The 18,643-nt window shown below is 44.4% G+C and overlaps 1 protein-coding gene across 4 annotated transcripts in view; it reads left to right on the top strand.

The window, feature by feature from the left end:
• LOC115195373 (semaphorin-5A-like) overlaps window positions 1-7,002 on the top strand; it is a 268,434-nt gene extending 261,432 nt beyond the window's left edge. For 2 of the 4 annotated variants that reach the window (XM_029755169.1, XM_029755170.1), the window contains exon 22: window positions 5,558-7,002. In XM_029755169.1, coding sequence (XP_029611029.1) covers window positions 5,558-5,677 — 120 coding nt within the window. In that variant the 3' untranslated portion in view covers window positions 5,678-7,002. Of the gene's footprint in view, window positions 1-2,998; window positions 3,233-5,557 lie in introns of all 4 variants that reach the window. The other 2 variants (XR_003878683.1, XR_003878682.1) reach the window with 2 other exon arrangements.
• Window positions 7,003-18,643: the final 11,641 nt, after the last annotated feature.

Below are 18,643 nucleotides of genomic sequence, written 5' to 3' on the forward strand. Positions count from 1 at the left end.
AGATTAGATTTGGTCTATAGTATTGTAAACCCCTGGGATGATCTATAGTATTGTAAACCCCTGGGATGGTCTATAGTATTGTAAACCCCTGGGATGGTCTATAGTACTGTAAACCCCTGGGATGGTCTATAGTACTGTAAACCCCTGGGATGGTCTATAGTACTGTAAACCCCTGGGATGGTCTATAGTATTGTAAGCCCCTGGGATGGTCTATATTACTGTAAACCCCTGGGATGGTATATAGTACTGTAAACCCCTGGGATGGTCTATATTACTGTAAACCCCTGGGATGGTATATAGTACTGTAAACCCCTGGGATGGTCTATATTACTGTAAACTCCTGGGCTGGTCTATAGTACTGTAAACCCCTGGGATGGTCTATATTACTGTAAACCCCTGGGCTGGTCTTTAGTAGTGTAAACCCCTGGGATGGTCTATAGTATTGTCTATAGTACTGTAAACCCCTGAGATGGTCTATAGTATTGTAAACCCCTGGGATGGTCTATAGTACTGTAAACCCCTGAGATGGTCTATAGTATTGTAAACCCCTGGGATGGTCTATAGTATTGTAAACCCCTGGGCTGGTCTATAGTACTGTAAACCCCTGGGCTGGTCTATAGTATTGTAAACCCCTGGGATGGTCTATAGTACTGTATACCCCTGGGATGGTCTATATTACTGTAAACCCCTGAGATGGTCTATAGTATTGTAAACCCCTGGGATGGTCTATATTACTGTAAACCCCTGGGATGGTCTATAGTACTGTAAACCCCTGGGATGGTCTATAGTACTGTAAACCCCTGGGATGGTCTATAGTACTGTAAACCCCTGGGATGGTATATAGTATTGTAAACCCCTGGGATGGTCTATAGTATTGTAAACCCTTGGGATGGTCTACATTACTGTATACCCCTGGGATGGTCTATATTACTGTAAACCCCTGGGATGGTCTATAGTATTGTAAACCCCTGGGATGGTATATAGTATTGTAAACCCCTGGGATGGTCTATAGTATTGTAAACCCCTGGGATGGTCTATAGTACTGTAAACCCCTTGGATGGTCTATAGTATTGTAAACCCCTGGGCAGGTCTATAGTACTGTAAACCCCTGGGATGGTCTATATTACTGTAAACCCCTGGGATGGTCTATATTACTGTAAACCCCTGGGATGGTCTATAGTATTGTAAACCCCTGGGATGGTCTATAGTACTGTAAACCCCTGGGATGGTCTATATTACTGTAAACCCCTGGGCTGGTCTATATTACTGTAAACCCCTGGGCTGGTATATTGTATTGTAAACCCCTGGGATGGTCTATATTACTGTAAACCCCTGGGATGGTCTATATTACTGTAAACCCCTGGGATGGTCTATATTACTGTAAACCCCTGGGATGGTCTATATTACTGTAAACCCCTGGGATGGTCTATAGTACTGTATACCCCTGGGATGGTCTATATTACTGTAAACCCCTGGGATGGTCTATAGTACTGTAAACCCCTGGGATGGTCTATAGTATTGTAAACCCCTGGGATGGTCTATATTACTGTAAACCCCTGGGATGGTCTATAGTACTGTAAACCCCTGGGCTGGTCTATAGTACTGTAAACCCCTGGGATGGTCTATAGTATTGTAGCTCTTCTGTACTTGTGTGTGGGTGGTCCTGCATCTACTCTGTGTGACTGCACTGTTCTTTGTCTATGGCCATTTAGATGTACACTGCTTTCTCATAAGTTACTAACAAAATCACAATGTACATAGCTTAGGTGACTAAATCGAGGTGAATAGGTTCCAGGTCTTCATGTTTAATAACAGTAGGAACCTCCTGATTTAAATAAACAATACATCAATAATATTAATTAGTTATATTTTCTCTGACCAGATTTCTGTTGACACAAGGCTTAGTTTGGAAAGTCAATAGGTTACAAAGTTGAGCCATTATTTTATACGAGTTAACGTATTGAGTTAGTCTAGCGAGTTAGCGTATTGAGTTAGTCTAGTGAGTTAGCGTATTGAGTTAGTCTAGCGAGTTAGCGTATTGAGTTAGTCTAGCGAGTTAGCGTATTGAGTTAGTCTAGCGAGTTAGCGTATTGAGTTAGTCTAGCAAGTTAGCGTATTGAGTTAGTCTAGCGAGTTAACGTATTGAGTTAGTCTAGCGAGTTAGCGTATTGAGTTAGTCTAGCGAGTTAGCGTATTGAGTTAGTCTAGCGAGGTAGCGTATTGAGTTAGTCTAGCGAGTTAGCGTATTGAGTTAGTCTAGCGAGTTAGCCTAATATGTTAGCCTAGCGAGTTAACCTATTGAGTTAGTCTAGCGAGTTAGCGTATTGAGAAAGTCTAGCGAATGTGGACAGAGAGCTAACTTTCAGAAGAGTATCCATCTTCTATTAATGACTGAACAGACACACTGTCTAAAGTGAATGGATTCTCTGGAGCAGAACTAATGTCTTGGAATGCAGTTTTCATAGCAGAATAAAGATTTGAGAAGTGTCCATCTATCATGTAATTAGAGTCTGGTGTGTGAGTGGAATCCAGTTTGCAGCTATGAATAGAGGAAAATTAATATGGACAATGCTTATTTGGCTCAGTGAAAAACTCAGTCTTTATTTTCTAAGGAGAATTCTGCCTCAGTCTTTACTCTTGTTTAATAGCTGGGTTGTATTTTTGAATATACATGTTTAAAAAAGTGCAATGAGTGATTCTGTAATTTTATTTTGTAATGTAGGAGAAAGATGAACACCTGGCACTATAATTCCTAAAGCTTTGTTCTTTGTTTGATTAAAATAACATCTTCATCATTTAGGTGAGCTCTGAAAGATGAGTGCCATTGAGACAAAGGCAGTGAGTTTAGCTGAAAGATTGTCATTTTGAATGACACAGTAGTGTGTCCTACCTTATAGAGGGCATAGGATGACCATGTGGTCCCCTGGGTACAGTAGAACTTAGTCATCCATTGTAGATCCAGTAAGGATGACTCTTGCCCGTTCCTCTCCTCCCGCAGCCCGATGTGTCTGTACTCTTGACCCTGGACGACCCCGGCATGTGCCAGCCTCTGTCTACTAACATGGGTGTGTCCATGCGTGGCTTGGAGATTTTCTACTAACTTTCTACTGACTTCTGACCTCTACAACACCCCGCCTCTTGACCCACCTCCTAGCCTATCAACAACCTCCTTCCACTTCCTCTTCCTCTCCACCGTGCCCCCACTTCTGGTGGTGCTTCCTGTGTGCGTCAGGTCGGGGTAGACTCAGTTTCTCTGTCATTGCTCAGAAATCCCATTCTTTCATACTCATCCCATAGGGCCAGGGGAAGGCAACTGCGGTCCTCGAGAGCCGTAATGTCTGCTGGTTTTCTCCTCTCTCTCTGGCACTTAGTCAGTCAGTCAGTCTGTAGCTTTGGTGCTTTTAGGGATAGCTCATCTCTCGTCTATCGCGCTTCACTTTGTTCAGGCTTTTAATTGATCCATTCATGTTGATCAATTGGTTGATTGATCCGAGAGTACGCTCACCTGGTCTCCCAGGACTGGATCAGCTGGTCTCCCAGGTCTGGATCAGCTGGTCTCCCAGGCCTGGATCAGCTGGTCTCCCAGGCCTGGATCAGCTGGTCTCCCAGGCCTGGACCAGCTGGTCTCCCAGGTCTGGATATGAAGGAAATAATGAAAACCAGCAGACATTGTGGCTCCTTAGAAGCGGAGTTGTCCACCCCTGCCATTGGATTACCCATAGACTTTTGAGAAGGCAGTGTATTTTCCACTCATCTTTTTTCGGTCTGAACGTCCACCATGTTCTGACACCTTTCATTTGTATGTTTGTTTTTCTATTTTCTGTCTTCCCCTTTCATTCCCTGTCTTATTAGCTCTGTTTGGATTTCTAATGTGATGGGTTACCATGGAGAAAGAGAACTTGTTGTAAACTCATTTCATTTTCTCCGTAGCTGTCTGATTTCTCTCTCTATCTCTAATGCCACCCAACTGTTCAACATCTTTTGTTGGACTGCACTAAAAACAGCCATGGGGCCACTAAGAGATATTAGATATTACAGTTTTAGACTTTTAAGAAATAAAGGTGAACAAAAAATGGGTAGTTTATTCCATTTTAGACATGGAAATTGACTTTTTAGACTCAACTAATAACACATTATTTGGACATTGAGTTATGTTTGTCGGTCACTCAATGCAAGTCATGTAAATGTAATGGGGACAGAGTAATATTATATGTGCTCATCGTTCACATCTCCCGTGAATTCATATACGGATCCATCAATCAAGAACAAGACGCAGCATCATCAACTGCTGAATTATTCCGCCTCCAGGGACTTTCAGAATAGATTAATCTAGGACCGGGATGATACCAGTATCGCGATACTCGTTACTAGCTTGGCATTTAAAATAAACACAAAGCGGATCTAACTTCTTTAGGAAAACAGCCCTAATGTCGGAAACAAACATCATTATATTTTCACCTCGAGTCACATGGATTTCTTTTCCAAGCTATAGCACACAACATTTTACATACAGGAGATTTTTAAAGGACCAAAGAGTTTGTATCGTCACAGCCTTACACTTCATAGCCAAGTTGATGAGACAGAGGGACGCACATCAATTAAACAACCTGCTGAGGTTGTACTGAGCTCAGAGTTCTGAACTCACAGAACCACACGGCATCTTCACAGAACCACACGGCATTTTCACAGAACCACACGGTATCTTCACAGAACCACACGGTATCTTCACAGAACCACACGGCATCTTCACAGAACCACACGGCATCTTCACAGAACCACACGGCATCTTCACAGAACCACACGGTATCTTCACAGAACCATAGAGAAGGGCAGAACAGAGATACACTGTGACGCTTCCTTATTTCCTGACTCGATTAATCGCTCACAGGCTGATGTGGAGATATTAGAGATGAGATCAGTAGACTATGGTTTCTCACCATAACACACTGTACTTCCTCAGTGGTTATCATTGTTGCTAGCCTGTTGTTATTGTCATTGTTCTTTGAGATGGTATGCTTCATTCATGCAGTGACCTCCAGTTGATTGTTATGTTGTTGCTCCAAGGATTATTTTCCTGTTGGATACATTCCCTTTAGCTTCAGCTTTCATTAGCCATTTAGACTGAATCATCATAATAAACTGGGTGGTTCGAGCCCAAAATGCTGACTGGCTGACAGCCGTGGTATATCAGACCGTATACCACAGGTATGACAAACATGTATTTTTACTGTTCTAATTACGTTGGTTACCAGTTTATAATAGCAATAAGGCAGCTCTGGGGTTTGTGGTATGTGGCCGCTTTGCGTTGTGCCTAAGAACAGCCCTTAGCCGTGGTATATTGGCCATGTACCACACCCCCTCGGGCCTTATTGTTTAATTATACCATGGTGTTTCAATACAGTTGACACTGACTCTCTCTCTCCTCTCTCTATGTCTCATCCTCTTCCTCATCCTCTTCCTCTTTTCCTCTTCATCATCATCATCATCTTCCTCATACTCTTCCTCTCCCTCATCGTCTTCCTCTTCCTATTCTTCATTCTCTCTCTGTCCTTCACAGGTTTCCAATAAGAACAACCTGATTCTGGAGGAAAGAAATAAGTACTTCAACCCCCAGCTAGCCGGGAAGACTTACACCAATTCATACTTCACTGACCTCAACACTTACGATGACTATTAACCCTTTGTTGGGCTACAGCATCGGGGATACACACCCTTGTGCAGACAACAAACCCACACCACTCGTTATGACAATGTCCTATATTTTTCCACTTCATAATGAAATCTATGACATTTAATGTGGGACCCTCCCGCTCTGGGACCCATTGGCAGCTGCCATCCAATCAAATTACAGCCACACGGCGATGTCATCGAAGGGACAGGCCCACTTCTCCTCAAGTGCTCGGCTGGGGTTCACCCGGGAAAGTTCTAGTTTGGAACTAAAAAAATAAACAACAACAAGATCTTGACTTGATTCCCACGAACATGGAAACAACTGGAATTTCGATTTTTATTGGAGGAAAGGAGAGAAGAAAAAGGAAACTCGAAGACCTTTCTGAATGGGAAGGACCCTGCTGTGATTTCCTGTCAACTCTCTGGTTCCAAAACTGTGTCGGTTCCGGGGGAAAAAAACAATCCAACTGCTTTGCATGATTTTATCTGTCACTCTGTTCAGTTTTGCATGGTTGGTAGCAGTCCAGGGCTTGGGGCCTTGCAGGCAGGCAGGCAGGCAGGCCACTCATTGTCCACTGTGCTAGTGTCCTACAGAGGACCCCAAAGGGGTGGCGTTAGTTATGCTTGATGAATTTGATCCAACTATAATACTCAACGGTAGATAGTCAAGTGCTTAGCGTACCTAGAGTAGCTGTCACTCAATAGCTACCCCAGGTCGTTGTGGATTTAAACCAATTACAACTCCGCATTATTGTAGACTTGTTCTATACCATCTTGTTCTATACCGTCTACCGTTGAGTAACTAAAATACTAGCCCTTTTTTTTAAAGAGGGAGCTGGTTATTCAAATAAAGACAGCTATCTATCAGGATGTAGATATTTTAGAGATGTGTCCATGTTTCTTTCTCTTACGGGGCTGATGTTGGTGTAGCAGTTAGCAGTGGTTGAGATATCAGTGTATAATCTTTCTTGCTTTTTGTTGATGTACAGTAAGCTCATTTGTAAGCATATTTCTCTGTGTCTTTATAGGTCCATTTACTCAATGTCAGTATTAAAATCAATCATTTTCTTTGTTACGGCAAAGAAGTAATGGAATTTGAGAAGAAAAAATTGCCCGGAAATATATAAGTAGATCATGTTCAAACTGTCATCATACTTGTTAATATTATTTAAATATGTGGTACTTTTCAAGGTGAAACATCTCTCTTTTGTTTAAAGATGTACATTCATATTCAGTACGATGATTTCTTCAATGTTTTCAATTGTAACTGTTTTTTTTTTAAACGTTTGCTTGTTTTATTGTGGATAAATAAATAAAAAACCGCTTTGTATACCTCAGGGTTGTCGATGTCTACACCAACTAACCAAACCACACTCTAACATCGAAGAACAGTACTTACTGTTGGCAGAGCTATGTGAATCAATCAAGACCACGGTAATACTCTTTTAGCCTTTGCAAGAATCATTAACAGGTCTATAGTGATGAATGGCATCAGCAGCGATAGAAGGATATGTGAAGGATGCAGAGAGCGGGTGGTTAGGTCTAATTGGTCTACAGTATATGACGTGGCGAAGCACAGCAGTGTTATCCTCCATCAACCTTAAACCTGACGGGCCATCTGTGTGCAAAGGGTAATGAAATGTGTATGTGTGTTATTAATCATCTCCGTCAGTGGGCCGTGAGAGTGCTGATCCAGCCAAAATCGATTCTGACCCGGGAGAATCAATCTCAGTTTACCTTGACTCCACTTTACCTCAGAGAAAGATGGAGCTGGGCATCTCGGGGCCCTACACAACTCCTGCTGCACTTTTTGGGAGTCTGGAGGATGGCTTCGAGGTTGTATGGGGGCCGTTGTCTGAGGGTGTGTTTGAGTTGTACAGTCATCATGGTTTCTCTTGACGCTACAGCTACACACACTTTAATCCACGTGTGGGATGCAGAGAGAATGTTGTAATGAGCTATGGCTATTCACATTGGTCAAATAACACTGACAGAGATTTCCTCAGCGATTCCATTTCTCACAATAGCCTGCCTACTCTCTTGGCTCTTGGACAGTTTGAACTATGTGGCACATAGTCAGTCAGACACGTGGGATTCCCAAGGTCAGCCTCTGACAGCACTGAGGACCCACACTGACATTAGCCCTGTGGTCCCGCACTGACATTAGCCCTGTGGACCAACACTGACATTAGCCCTGGGGACCCGCACTGACATTAGCCCTGGAGACCCACACTGACATTAGCCCTGGGACATTAGCCCTGTGGACCCACACTGACATTAGCCCTGGGGACCCACACTGACATTAGCCCTGGGGACCCACACTGACATTAGCCCTGGGGACCCACACTGACATTAGCCCTGAGGACCCACACTGACATTAGCCCTGTGGACCCACACTGACATTAGCCCTGAGGACCCACACTGACATTAGCCCTGAGGACCCACACTGACATTAGCCCTGAGGACCCACACTGACATTAGCCCTGGGGACCCACACTGACATTAGCCCTGTGGACCCACACTGACATTAGCCCTGGAGACCCACACTGACATTAGCCCTGTGGACCCACATTGACATTAGCCCTGTGGACCCACATTGACATTAGCCCTGGAGACCCACACTGACATTAGCCCTGTGGACCCACACTGACATTAGCCCTGTGGACCCACACTGACATTAGCCCTGTGGACCCACACTGACATTAGCCCTGGGGACATTAGCCCTGGAGACCCGCACTGACATTAGCCCTGGGGACCCACATTGACATTAGCCCTGGGGACCCGCACTGACATTAGCCCTGGAGACCCACACTGTCATTAGCCCTGTGGACCCACACTGACATTAGCCCTGGAGACCCACACTGACATTAGCCCTGGAGACCCACACTGACATTAGCCCTGAGGACCCACACTGACATTAGCCCTGAGGACCCACACTGACATTAGCCCTGGGGACAAGGAACAGTGCCCAAAAACCCCAGAATACACAAATCAAATCCCCTACAACAAACACACCACCCCGAATACCATAAAACAAATACCCTCTGCCACGTCCTGACCAAACTACAATACCAATTAACCCTTATACTGGCCAGGACGTGACACCAGTGGACCCACACTGACATTAGCCCTGGGGACCCACACTGACATTAGCCCTGGGGACCCACACTGACATTAGCCCTGGGGACATTAGCCCTGTGGACCCACACTGACATTAGCCCTGGGGACCCACACTGACATTAGCCCTGTGGACCCACACTGACATTAGCCCTGAGGACCCACTCTGACATTAGCCCTGAGGACCCACTCTGACATTAGCCCTGAGGACCCCACACTGACATTAGCCCTGTGGACCCCACACTGACATTAGCCCTGTGGACCCCACACTGACATTAGCCCTGTGGACCCCACACTGACATTAGCCCTGGGGACCCACACTGACATTAGCCCTGGAGACCCACACTGACATTAGCCCTGTGGACCCACACTGACATTAGCCCTGTGGACCCACACTGACATTAGCCCTGAGGACCCACTCTGACATTAGCCCTGAGGACCCACTCTGACATTAGCCCTGAGGACCCACACTGACATTAGCCCTGTGGACATTAGCCCTGGGGACCCACTCTGACATTAGCCCTGGGGACCCACACTGACATTAGCCCTGAGGACCCACACTGACATTAGCCCTGGAGACCCACACTGACATTAGCCCTGAGGACCCACACTGACATTAGCCCTGGAGACCCACACTGACATTAGCCTTGGGGACCCACACTGACATTAGCCCTGGGGACATTAGCCCTGGGGACCCACACTGACATTAGCCCTGGGGACCCACACTGACATTAGCCCTGAGGACCCACACTGACATTAGCCCTGGGGACCCACACTGACATTAGCCCTGGGGACATTAGCCCTGGAGACCCACACTGACATTAGTCTCAGTCTCACTCAGAGAGAAGTTTACAGGTCAGGACTTGGCCTCATAGTGTGCCTTATTATACACAGGACCAGACAAAGAAGTTTACCAATAAATACCTTCCCCTCTATATCTGTCTCCACTTTCCCAATACTAAATGTGTAACCTTTATTTAACTAGGCAAGTCAGTTAAGAACAAGTTATTATTTACAATGACGGACTACCAGGCAACTGTTTTGTTCACGGGCAGATCGACAGATTTTTTACCTTGTCAGCTCAGGGATTCGATCCAGCGACCTTTCAATTACTGGCCCAACGTTCTAACCACTAGGCTACCTGCCGCCCCAAATACACTAGAGGGTATTCTGTTAGATGGATTACGCACCTCTTCCGGTATACCTTATGTGCATGTTTGCACGAGGCCTGTGAGTTACAAACAGAGCGAGTGAGTTACATTGTTCCTGTTGTAGACTGACAGAGCATGGATGTTCGATTTAGCCCTACTCCTCCTTAAGGAGTTCTCCTCTCTCATTCACATTTACATCAGAACAATCCAGAACCTCCTCAGAAGACACAGGCCCATTCATTCTAACAGGACTATGCAATAATAAATGTTCCACTTCAAAGTTACGATCCTCTCTGAGTAGCAACAAAAGGGTTGGTTCTAAAGTTGCAATAGTTGACCTGAGTGATTGTCTGGTTGGAAAACGTGATGTGAGCAGATGTCAGGCAGAAAGGCCCTGGGTATGGGCACTCATAAAGTGTAGGAGCCTTCTGAGGCTGCATTATAGTGGAAAAGAAACTCAGATGTTGATCCTTGTCAGATGGATTCTCAGGGCAGGGTTAGAGTTCCAGTAACCATTTGGGTGATGCCCACAGCAGTCAACCTGGAGAGAAAACAGGCCAATCTCTCTCTGGACTACACACACACACACAAACACACACACACACACCAGACTGACTGCATCCCATCTCAGCATCCAGACCACGTCAGCCACATGTCCACCAGAGTCTACAAGAGCCCTCCCAGACATCTCTCTCTCCCTCTGTCTCGCTCTCTCTCTCTCTCTCTCTCTCTCTGACATTAGTGAGACAGCATGCAGATAGCCTGAGAATCATATGAGACAGAATTAGAGTCGGATTAGAGGGATGTTCTTTTGCATCTGAAACAGACACAGTGGGCATGGCAACATTAGACTGTGCTTCTCCCCACTGAGGAGAGCTCTGAATATTTAAACATGAAGTGGTCACATTTTTTCTATAAATCCTCAATTACACGGCTTATGTATAGCTGCTACCAACGTGACACAGTGACAACGTTAGACCCTACTGATTAACCTAGTAATTCATCTGAACGTAAGAGGGTGAGGGGTTTGACAAACACTTGATTTTAGGACACTCTCAAGCTACGATGGTGCTGAATACTGATGAAGGCCAGGTTATGTCATGAAATAGACCTACTGTACTGACTGTTTTGTGTGTATACTGGTTTCCGTTATCCCATAGATCAACTGTCTAAACGGGCCTCCGGACAATATCTCCTGGGTTCAGTCATGCTACAGCTGATTGGGTCACAGAGGGTGAAAGGTAGAGAGAAGGAGGTGATGAGAGTGTCATGGCTGTCCTGATCAGGTCAGGTTACAGGAGACCACAACCCTACAGATTATCTCTCACCCCCAACAGAGGAGGAGAGATCTAGGGGTCTGAAGATGTGGGGGTGTTATGACCCCTCATGCCCATGGTAAATCTTAGGCCACAGACAAAATTCCATTGTCCTCTCACTATGGAGAACCAGCCTCAGAACATTAAACATTTAATAAAAAGACTTTGGAACAATAGTTTCCGTCAGCCACAATGGTGGTCATGACGATAGATGGAATATGAAAATGTATGTCATTTTTGTCTTGTTATTAAAGGTTAATAGATGACATTATTACGAAAACATTGTAACTTTAAGAGTTTTCCTAGTATACGCTTGATGTTTATACATTGATTTGGACATTTTCCACACAACGTACAAAGACAATGTTTTGGTAAAGATGAAATGTGAAGTTAGTTGTCTAAAATTGGATTTTAGTAAAATCTAGACCTTTCCTCTTAACTTGGTACGCCCAGAGAATTGCCCTAAAAGCGGTTACGCCCACTTATGACCCGAGGGTATAAGACATGTGAGTTAAGAAGTAACATATCAGACTAAGTGACCCGAGCTGCAGCGAAGGTCTAAAAAGTCAACACAAGGTTGAAGAAAAATAAATATTTTTCTACCCAAGCTACGGATGAGTAGCTGTGTCTAAGCGGGTGAATTCAAGCCGAACCACCTAGCCTCCACTCTCCATCGAATCGTGGTATCTACACTGTTTCATTCCTACGCTGTGAGCTCTGAGCTACAGAGCTGTCTGTCCTCAAAAGACCCCTTCCAGAGCAAGGGCGAGGAATCAGACCACTAAGCCAAAAGGACACTGACATCGTGAGGACAACCAGAGAGTTGCGCCGGAGAAGTGCGTCATTGAGAAGCCTAAACGACCCACGCGGAGTGTAACGGGCGTCGTAAGGATTGGACCAAGGTGCAGCGGGAACGTGTATACTCATCTTCTTTATTAAATCAAAAGAAGGAAAAAACAAACAAATCACGTATACAAAACAACGAACGACACTAAACAGTCCTGTCAGGTGCACAGACACAAAACAGGAGACAACTACCCACAAACCCCCATAGCACAAACACCCCTATACATAGGACCTTCAATCAGAGGCAACGAGGAACAGCTGCCTCCAATTGAAGGTCAATCAACAAACCCTAAACATAGAAGTAGAAAAACTAGACTGAACATAGAAAAACACTAACCTAGAACATAGACCAAAAACCCCAGAACACTCTAAACAAACACCCCTCTTACATAATAACATAGCCCAACAAACCCCAAAATACTCTAAACAAACACCCCCTGCCACGTCCTGACCAAACTACAATAACAAATAACCCCTTTACTGGTCAGGACGTGACACGGAGCTTCCCATCTGAGACCTCCAACACGTAATTACATCATTATATTCTGACCCATAAGAGTGGCATCATTCGATGAGCAACAGTCGTCACATTAACTAATACAACGTCACGACAAGAGAAAGAGGGAGAGAAGGGTGATGAGAGAGAGAGAAGGGGTGATGAGAGAGAGAGAAGGGGTGATGAGAGAGAGAGGGAGAGAAGGGGTGATGAGAGAGAGGGAGAAGGGGTGATGAGAGAGAAGGGTGATGAGAGAGAGAGAAGGGGTGATGAGAGAGAGAGAAGGGGTGATGAGAGAGAGTGAGAGAAGGGGGTGATGAGAGAGAGAGAAGGGGTGATGAGAGAGAGGGAGAGAAGGGGGTGATGAGAGAGAGGGAGAGAAGGGGGTGATGAGAGAGAGGGAGAGAAGGGGTGATGAGAGAGGGAGAGAGAAGGGGTGATGAGAGGGAGGGAGAGAAGGGGGGTGATGAGAGAGAGGAGAGAAGGGGTGATGAAAGAGAGAGAAGGGGTGATGAGAGAGGGAGAGAAGGGGTGATGAGAGAGAGAGAAGGGGTGATGAGAGAGGGAGAGAAGGGGTGATGAGAGAGAGAGAGAAGGGGTGATGAGAGAGAGAGAGGGGGTGATGAGAGGGAGAGAAGGGGTGATGAGAGAGAGAGAGAGAAGGGGGGTGATGAGAGAGAGAGAGAGAAGGGGGTGATGAGAGAGAGGGAGAGAAGGGGTGATGAGAGAGAGGGAGAGAAGGGGTGATGAGAGAGAGGGAGAGAAGGGGTGATGAGAGAGAGGGAGAGAAGGGGTGATGAGAGAGAGAGGGAGAGAAAGGGTGATGAGAGAGAGAGCGGGAGAGAATCGGTGATGAGGGAGAGAAGGGGTGATGGGAGAGAAGGGGTGATGAGAGAGAGAGAGCGAGAGAAGGGGTGATGAGAGAGAGAGAGAGAAGGGGTGATGAGAGAGAGGGAGAGAAGGGGTGATGAGAGAGAGAGAGAGAAGGGGTGATGAGAGAGAGGGAGAGAAGGGGTGATGAGAGAGAGAGAGCGAGAGAAGGGGTGATGAGAGAGAGGGAGAGAAAGGGTGATGAGAGAGAGAGCGGGAGAGAATCGGTGATGAGGGAGAGAGCGGGAGAGAATCGGTGATGAGGGAGAGGGAGTGAAGGGAGTGACAAGGGAGAGAAGGGGTGATGAGAGAATGTGTCAACCCATTCACCCCCACTGACAGCTGTTACCAATGTCCCTTACCAAGATGACGGATATGACTGTGGTCTAGTTTCCTGTGACCATTGAAAGCCCTCTATCCCCCAGTGATCAATTCCACTTCCTCTCTGTCCTACTGTATAGCGAGAAGCAGGCATGGTCTGGTCTGCCAACAGAGCTAAGGGAGATCTGGGAGGGCAGATAAACAGGGCCCTGGCTGGGTCTTAATGGGTTCTCTCTGCCAACTGGGGAAATAGATATCACCATAGACGTTCTACGGCAGCTGGAGGGTTGATCAGCACCATAGACGTCCGTGCCAATTGGAGGATAGAGAGATATCATAGACGTCCGTGCCAACCGAAGGATGGGATTGACAGATACTACCACAAAAGTCCATGCCAGTTGGAGGATAGGATAGATGCCACTATAGACGTCGACCCAAGACATCCAGTCCTCCAGGTGCCTCGACAGTCCCAGAGTGCAGCTGCAGGAAGGCACAGGATGCAGAGCGGATGCCAGTTCCCCTCTAACACCCTCCAGTCAAAATCTATTGACACCTTCAGGTACAAAACCTCCCCTTAGAAAACCCAGCTCATTCAGCTCATTGAAAGCTAGTACTGACGTCCCCTGCCAAGATGGCGGATGCGACTGGGGTCCAAGTTCCTTTGACCTTCAATGGGAGCCCTCTAAGTAACTCCCTCTTTTCTTTCTATTCTATCCTCTCTCCTCGTTCACCTTTATAGGAAGAGCACCTGGAAAATATAGTGTTATCATGTGATGTATATTTGTCTTTGGTCCCATTCTCCTCTGTGTGTGGGAGAGGTCCTGTAAAGTTCTAGAATGAGATGACATCATCTGTGATTCCAGATGAGGTCTGGTTTCAGCCCTACAGGTGAAGAGTCATGTCAATGGAACAAAGAACTACCCATGGCACGTGCACAGTCACTCCAATCTAGAGGTGAAGTGTTGTTTCTCACTTGCACACTACCGAACACACTACTGAACACTCTACTGAACTACTGAACCCACCTCTTATTTAAGCAATAAGGCATGAGGAGGTGTGGTATATGGCCAATACACAAGCATTTCGCTACACTCGCATTAACATCTGCTAACCATGTGTATGTGACAAATAAAAAATTGGATTTGATACTCCACGGCTAAGGAATGTTCTTATGCACAATGTAAACGCGGAGTGCCTGGATACAGCCCTTAGCTGTGGTATATTGGCCATATACCACAAACTCCCGAGGTGCCTTACTGCTATTATAAATTGGTTACCAACATAATTATAGCAGTAAAAATAAATGTTTTTGACATACCCATGGTATATGTTCTGATATAAACCACAGCAGTCAGCCAATCAGCATTCAGGGCTCGAACAAACCAGTTTATATTTTAAGGGATACATAACACATAATATGCTGTGACGCTGTGTGCACACACTTATATTTGTGTTTTTGTGTGTGTGGCAGAGGAACACGCTTGTTAAAGGCCCATCATGCAGAAATAAAAGCTTCCATTTAGGAATATGAATGAACTTATTTTTGGTTATAGAGGCAGTATTTTCAGTTGGTACCATAGAGAATAGTCCTTCTCTCTGATACATGGTTTGTCTGGGTGATTAATGGCAGCACTCACAGCAGGTAATAAAACACTACAGGGATTGGTGCTCATAAGAAAATGGATTACCTTAAACAAGAGAAAGATGCAGACAGAGATGAAGGTAACAATGAGGCATCTGTTTAACTCTGCAATCCTTACGCTACAGAAAAGTCATCATTACGCTACAGAAAATGACGCTATGCTCATCACCAATGGGAACCTGTCGACACGGCTGGCTAGCTATCTTCCAGAGTGAACAACCGTAGAAGACGGGAAAGGGGAGACCCCTGTCGGACAATCAGAGCAGTACAAGTTTGCAGCTGAAAGGCCAACAACCTTCCTAAGTAGGGCTGGTTCCGACAGAGATAAACGGCGAACAACACTCACACGTAAATACATTCATGATTTCTTACTTCAAACGGGCAGTGGTTCGTGTGCAAAGTATATGATTAATGTGAGAATAGTTCTGAAATGTATCAACTATAAGTGTGCCTTTTTCTATCTCTCTCTCTTCGCCACCCCTCTTCATTTTCTGTCTAACAAGCCGCCATATTTTAAACAGTCCGCTATGGACCGTTTTCTCATGTATTAAGTGTTTATGTTCTCCTGTTATCTCATCTAGTTAGCTAGTAAGTATATAATTAAATCAATTTGTGTAGTACTGAATCATGAGTAAGGCTGGGGATTTTGCAGATGCATGAGGTTACGACTGTTCAGAATGATGATATGATAAGAGGTAATGATTAATAAGATAACTGTTTATCGATGTAATAGATACAGTTGAAGTCAGAAGTTTACATACACCTTAGCTAAATACATTTAAACTCAGTTTTTCACAATTCCTGACATTTAATCCTAGTAAACATTTCCTGTCTTAGGTCAGTTAGGATCACCACTTCATTTTAAGAATGTGAAATGTCAGAATAATAGTAGAGAATGATTTATTTCAGCTTTTATTTCTTTCATTCCCAGTGGGTCAGAAGTTTACATACACTCAATTAGTATTTGGTAGCATTGCCTTTAAATTGTTTAACTTGGGTCAAACATTTCAGGTAGCCTTCCACAAGCTTCCCACAATAAGTTGGGTGAATTTTGGCCCATTCCTCCTGACAGAGCTGGTGTAACTGAGTCAGGTTTGTAGGCCTCCTTGCTCGCACACGCTTTTTCAGTTCTGCCCACAAATTTTCTATAGGATTGAGGTCAGGGTTTGTGATGACCACTCGAATACCTTGACTTTGTTGTCCTTAAGCCATTTTGCCACAACTTTGGAAGTATGCTTGGGGTCATTGTCCATTTGGAAGACCCATTTGCAACCAAGCTTTAACTTCCTGACTGATGTCTTGAGATGTTGCTTCAATATATCCACATTATTTTTACTTCCACGTGATGCCATCTATTTTGTGAAATGCACCAGTCCCTCCTGCAACAAAGATCCCCCACAACATGATACTGCCAGCCCCGTGCTTCACGGTTGGGACGGTGTTCTTTGGCTTGCAAGCCTCGCCCTTTTTCCTCCAAACATAACTATGGCCATTATGGCCAAACAGTTCTATTTTTGTTTCATCAGACCAGAGGACATTTCTCCAAAAAGTACGATCTTTGTCCCCATGTGCAATTGCAAACCATAGTCTGGCTTTTTTATGGCGGTTTTGGAGCAGTGGCTTCATCCTTGCTGAGCGGCCTTTCAGGTTATGTCGATATAGGACTTGTTTTACTGTGGATCTAGATACTTTTGTACCTGTTTCCTCCAGCATCTTCACAAGGTCCTTTGCTGTTGTTCTGGGATTGATTTGCACTTTTCGCACCAAAGGACGTTCATCTCTAGGAGACAGAACGTGTCTCCTTCCTGAGTAGTATGATGGCTGTGTGTTCCAATGGTGTTTATCCTTGCGTACTATTGTTTGTACAGATGAACGTGATACCTTCAGGAGTTTGGAAATTGCTTCCAAGGATGAACCAGACATGTGGAGGTCTACAATTATTTTTCTGAGGTATTGGCTGATTTCTTTTGATTTTCCCATGATGTCAAGAAAAGAGGCACTGAGTTTGAAGGTAGGCCTTGAAACACATCCACAGGTACACCTCCAATTGACTCAAATGATGTCAATCAGAAGTTTCTAAAACCATGACATAATTTTCTGGAATTTTCCAAGCTGTTTAAAGGCACAGTCAACTTAGTGTATGTAAACTTCTGACCCACTGGAATTGTGATACAGTGAAATAATCTGTCTGTTAACAATAGTTCGACAAATTACTTGTGTCATGCACAAAGTAGATGTCCTAACCGACTTTCCAAACTAAAGTTTGTTCACAAGAAATTTGTGGAGTGGTTGAAAAATGAGTTTTAATGACTCCAACCTAAGTGTATGTAAACTTCCGACCAACTGTATATTCTAGGGAACAATCCATCAGACAGTTCAGCCTATATAAGTTGTCCCTTACTGTCTGTTTCATATCCAAATGACAGTTTAATTTTATTAGGCAGGTCAGTTAAGAACAAATTCTTATTTTTTAGAGTTTAATTCAAGACGGTAGAACTCTTTAAACAACCTCTTCCGTGGTGCCCCGAAATTTAGAATAAGTTAATTGTTACATAATTAATTCCGTGGTGCCCCAAATTCCTATTGATTTAATTGTTACACGATTCATTTAATCGGGTAACAATTAAACATAGTTAGTGGATTAAATAAATAGCAGTCATCAGATTAATGAAAGTAAAGTGACGGCAAAAGAAATCGTCACACTAAAGAAAAGTGATCGTCATGCTAACAGAAAAGTAATCATCACACTACAGAAAAGTAATCATTACACTCAGAACAGTAGGATTGAACGCAGCACTATTAATGTCCCAGTTAAGTGATTGTGAAAAGTTATAAGTAAAGTACAGGTTTTGTTTATTTTACAGAACGCCCCCCGACCTCTAGTGCATTTGATTGGCTACCATATGCAGTTGTTGATGATTTGTAAATGAGAACATTACAGAAGATTGAAGTAATTCCTATTAATTGTCCCGTTAGGATTCAGTATGCGACCCATATATTACCGTAAAGTTGATCAAATATACAGTAGAGTTGAATTTCATAACACACAATTTTTTCTCCCATAGGCTCTCATTCTCCTCTATCAAGGCTTGTTCTTATAACGTTGCAGAGCGTTTAGGCCAGATATTGGCAGTGCTTCCTCATTTAACCGTCCCATTAATTCCATGCCCTTCTCTAATGAGCTTTGTGATGAGATATTGATCAACAACATCCT

Source organism: Salmo trutta, chromosome 6 (assembly GCF_901001165.1).
Source record: "Salmo trutta chromosome 6, fSalTru1.1, whole genome shotgun sequence".
In the NCBI taxonomy this organism is placed as follows: Eukaryota; Metazoa; Chordata; class Actinopteri; order Salmoniformes; family Salmonidae; genus Salmo; species Salmo trutta.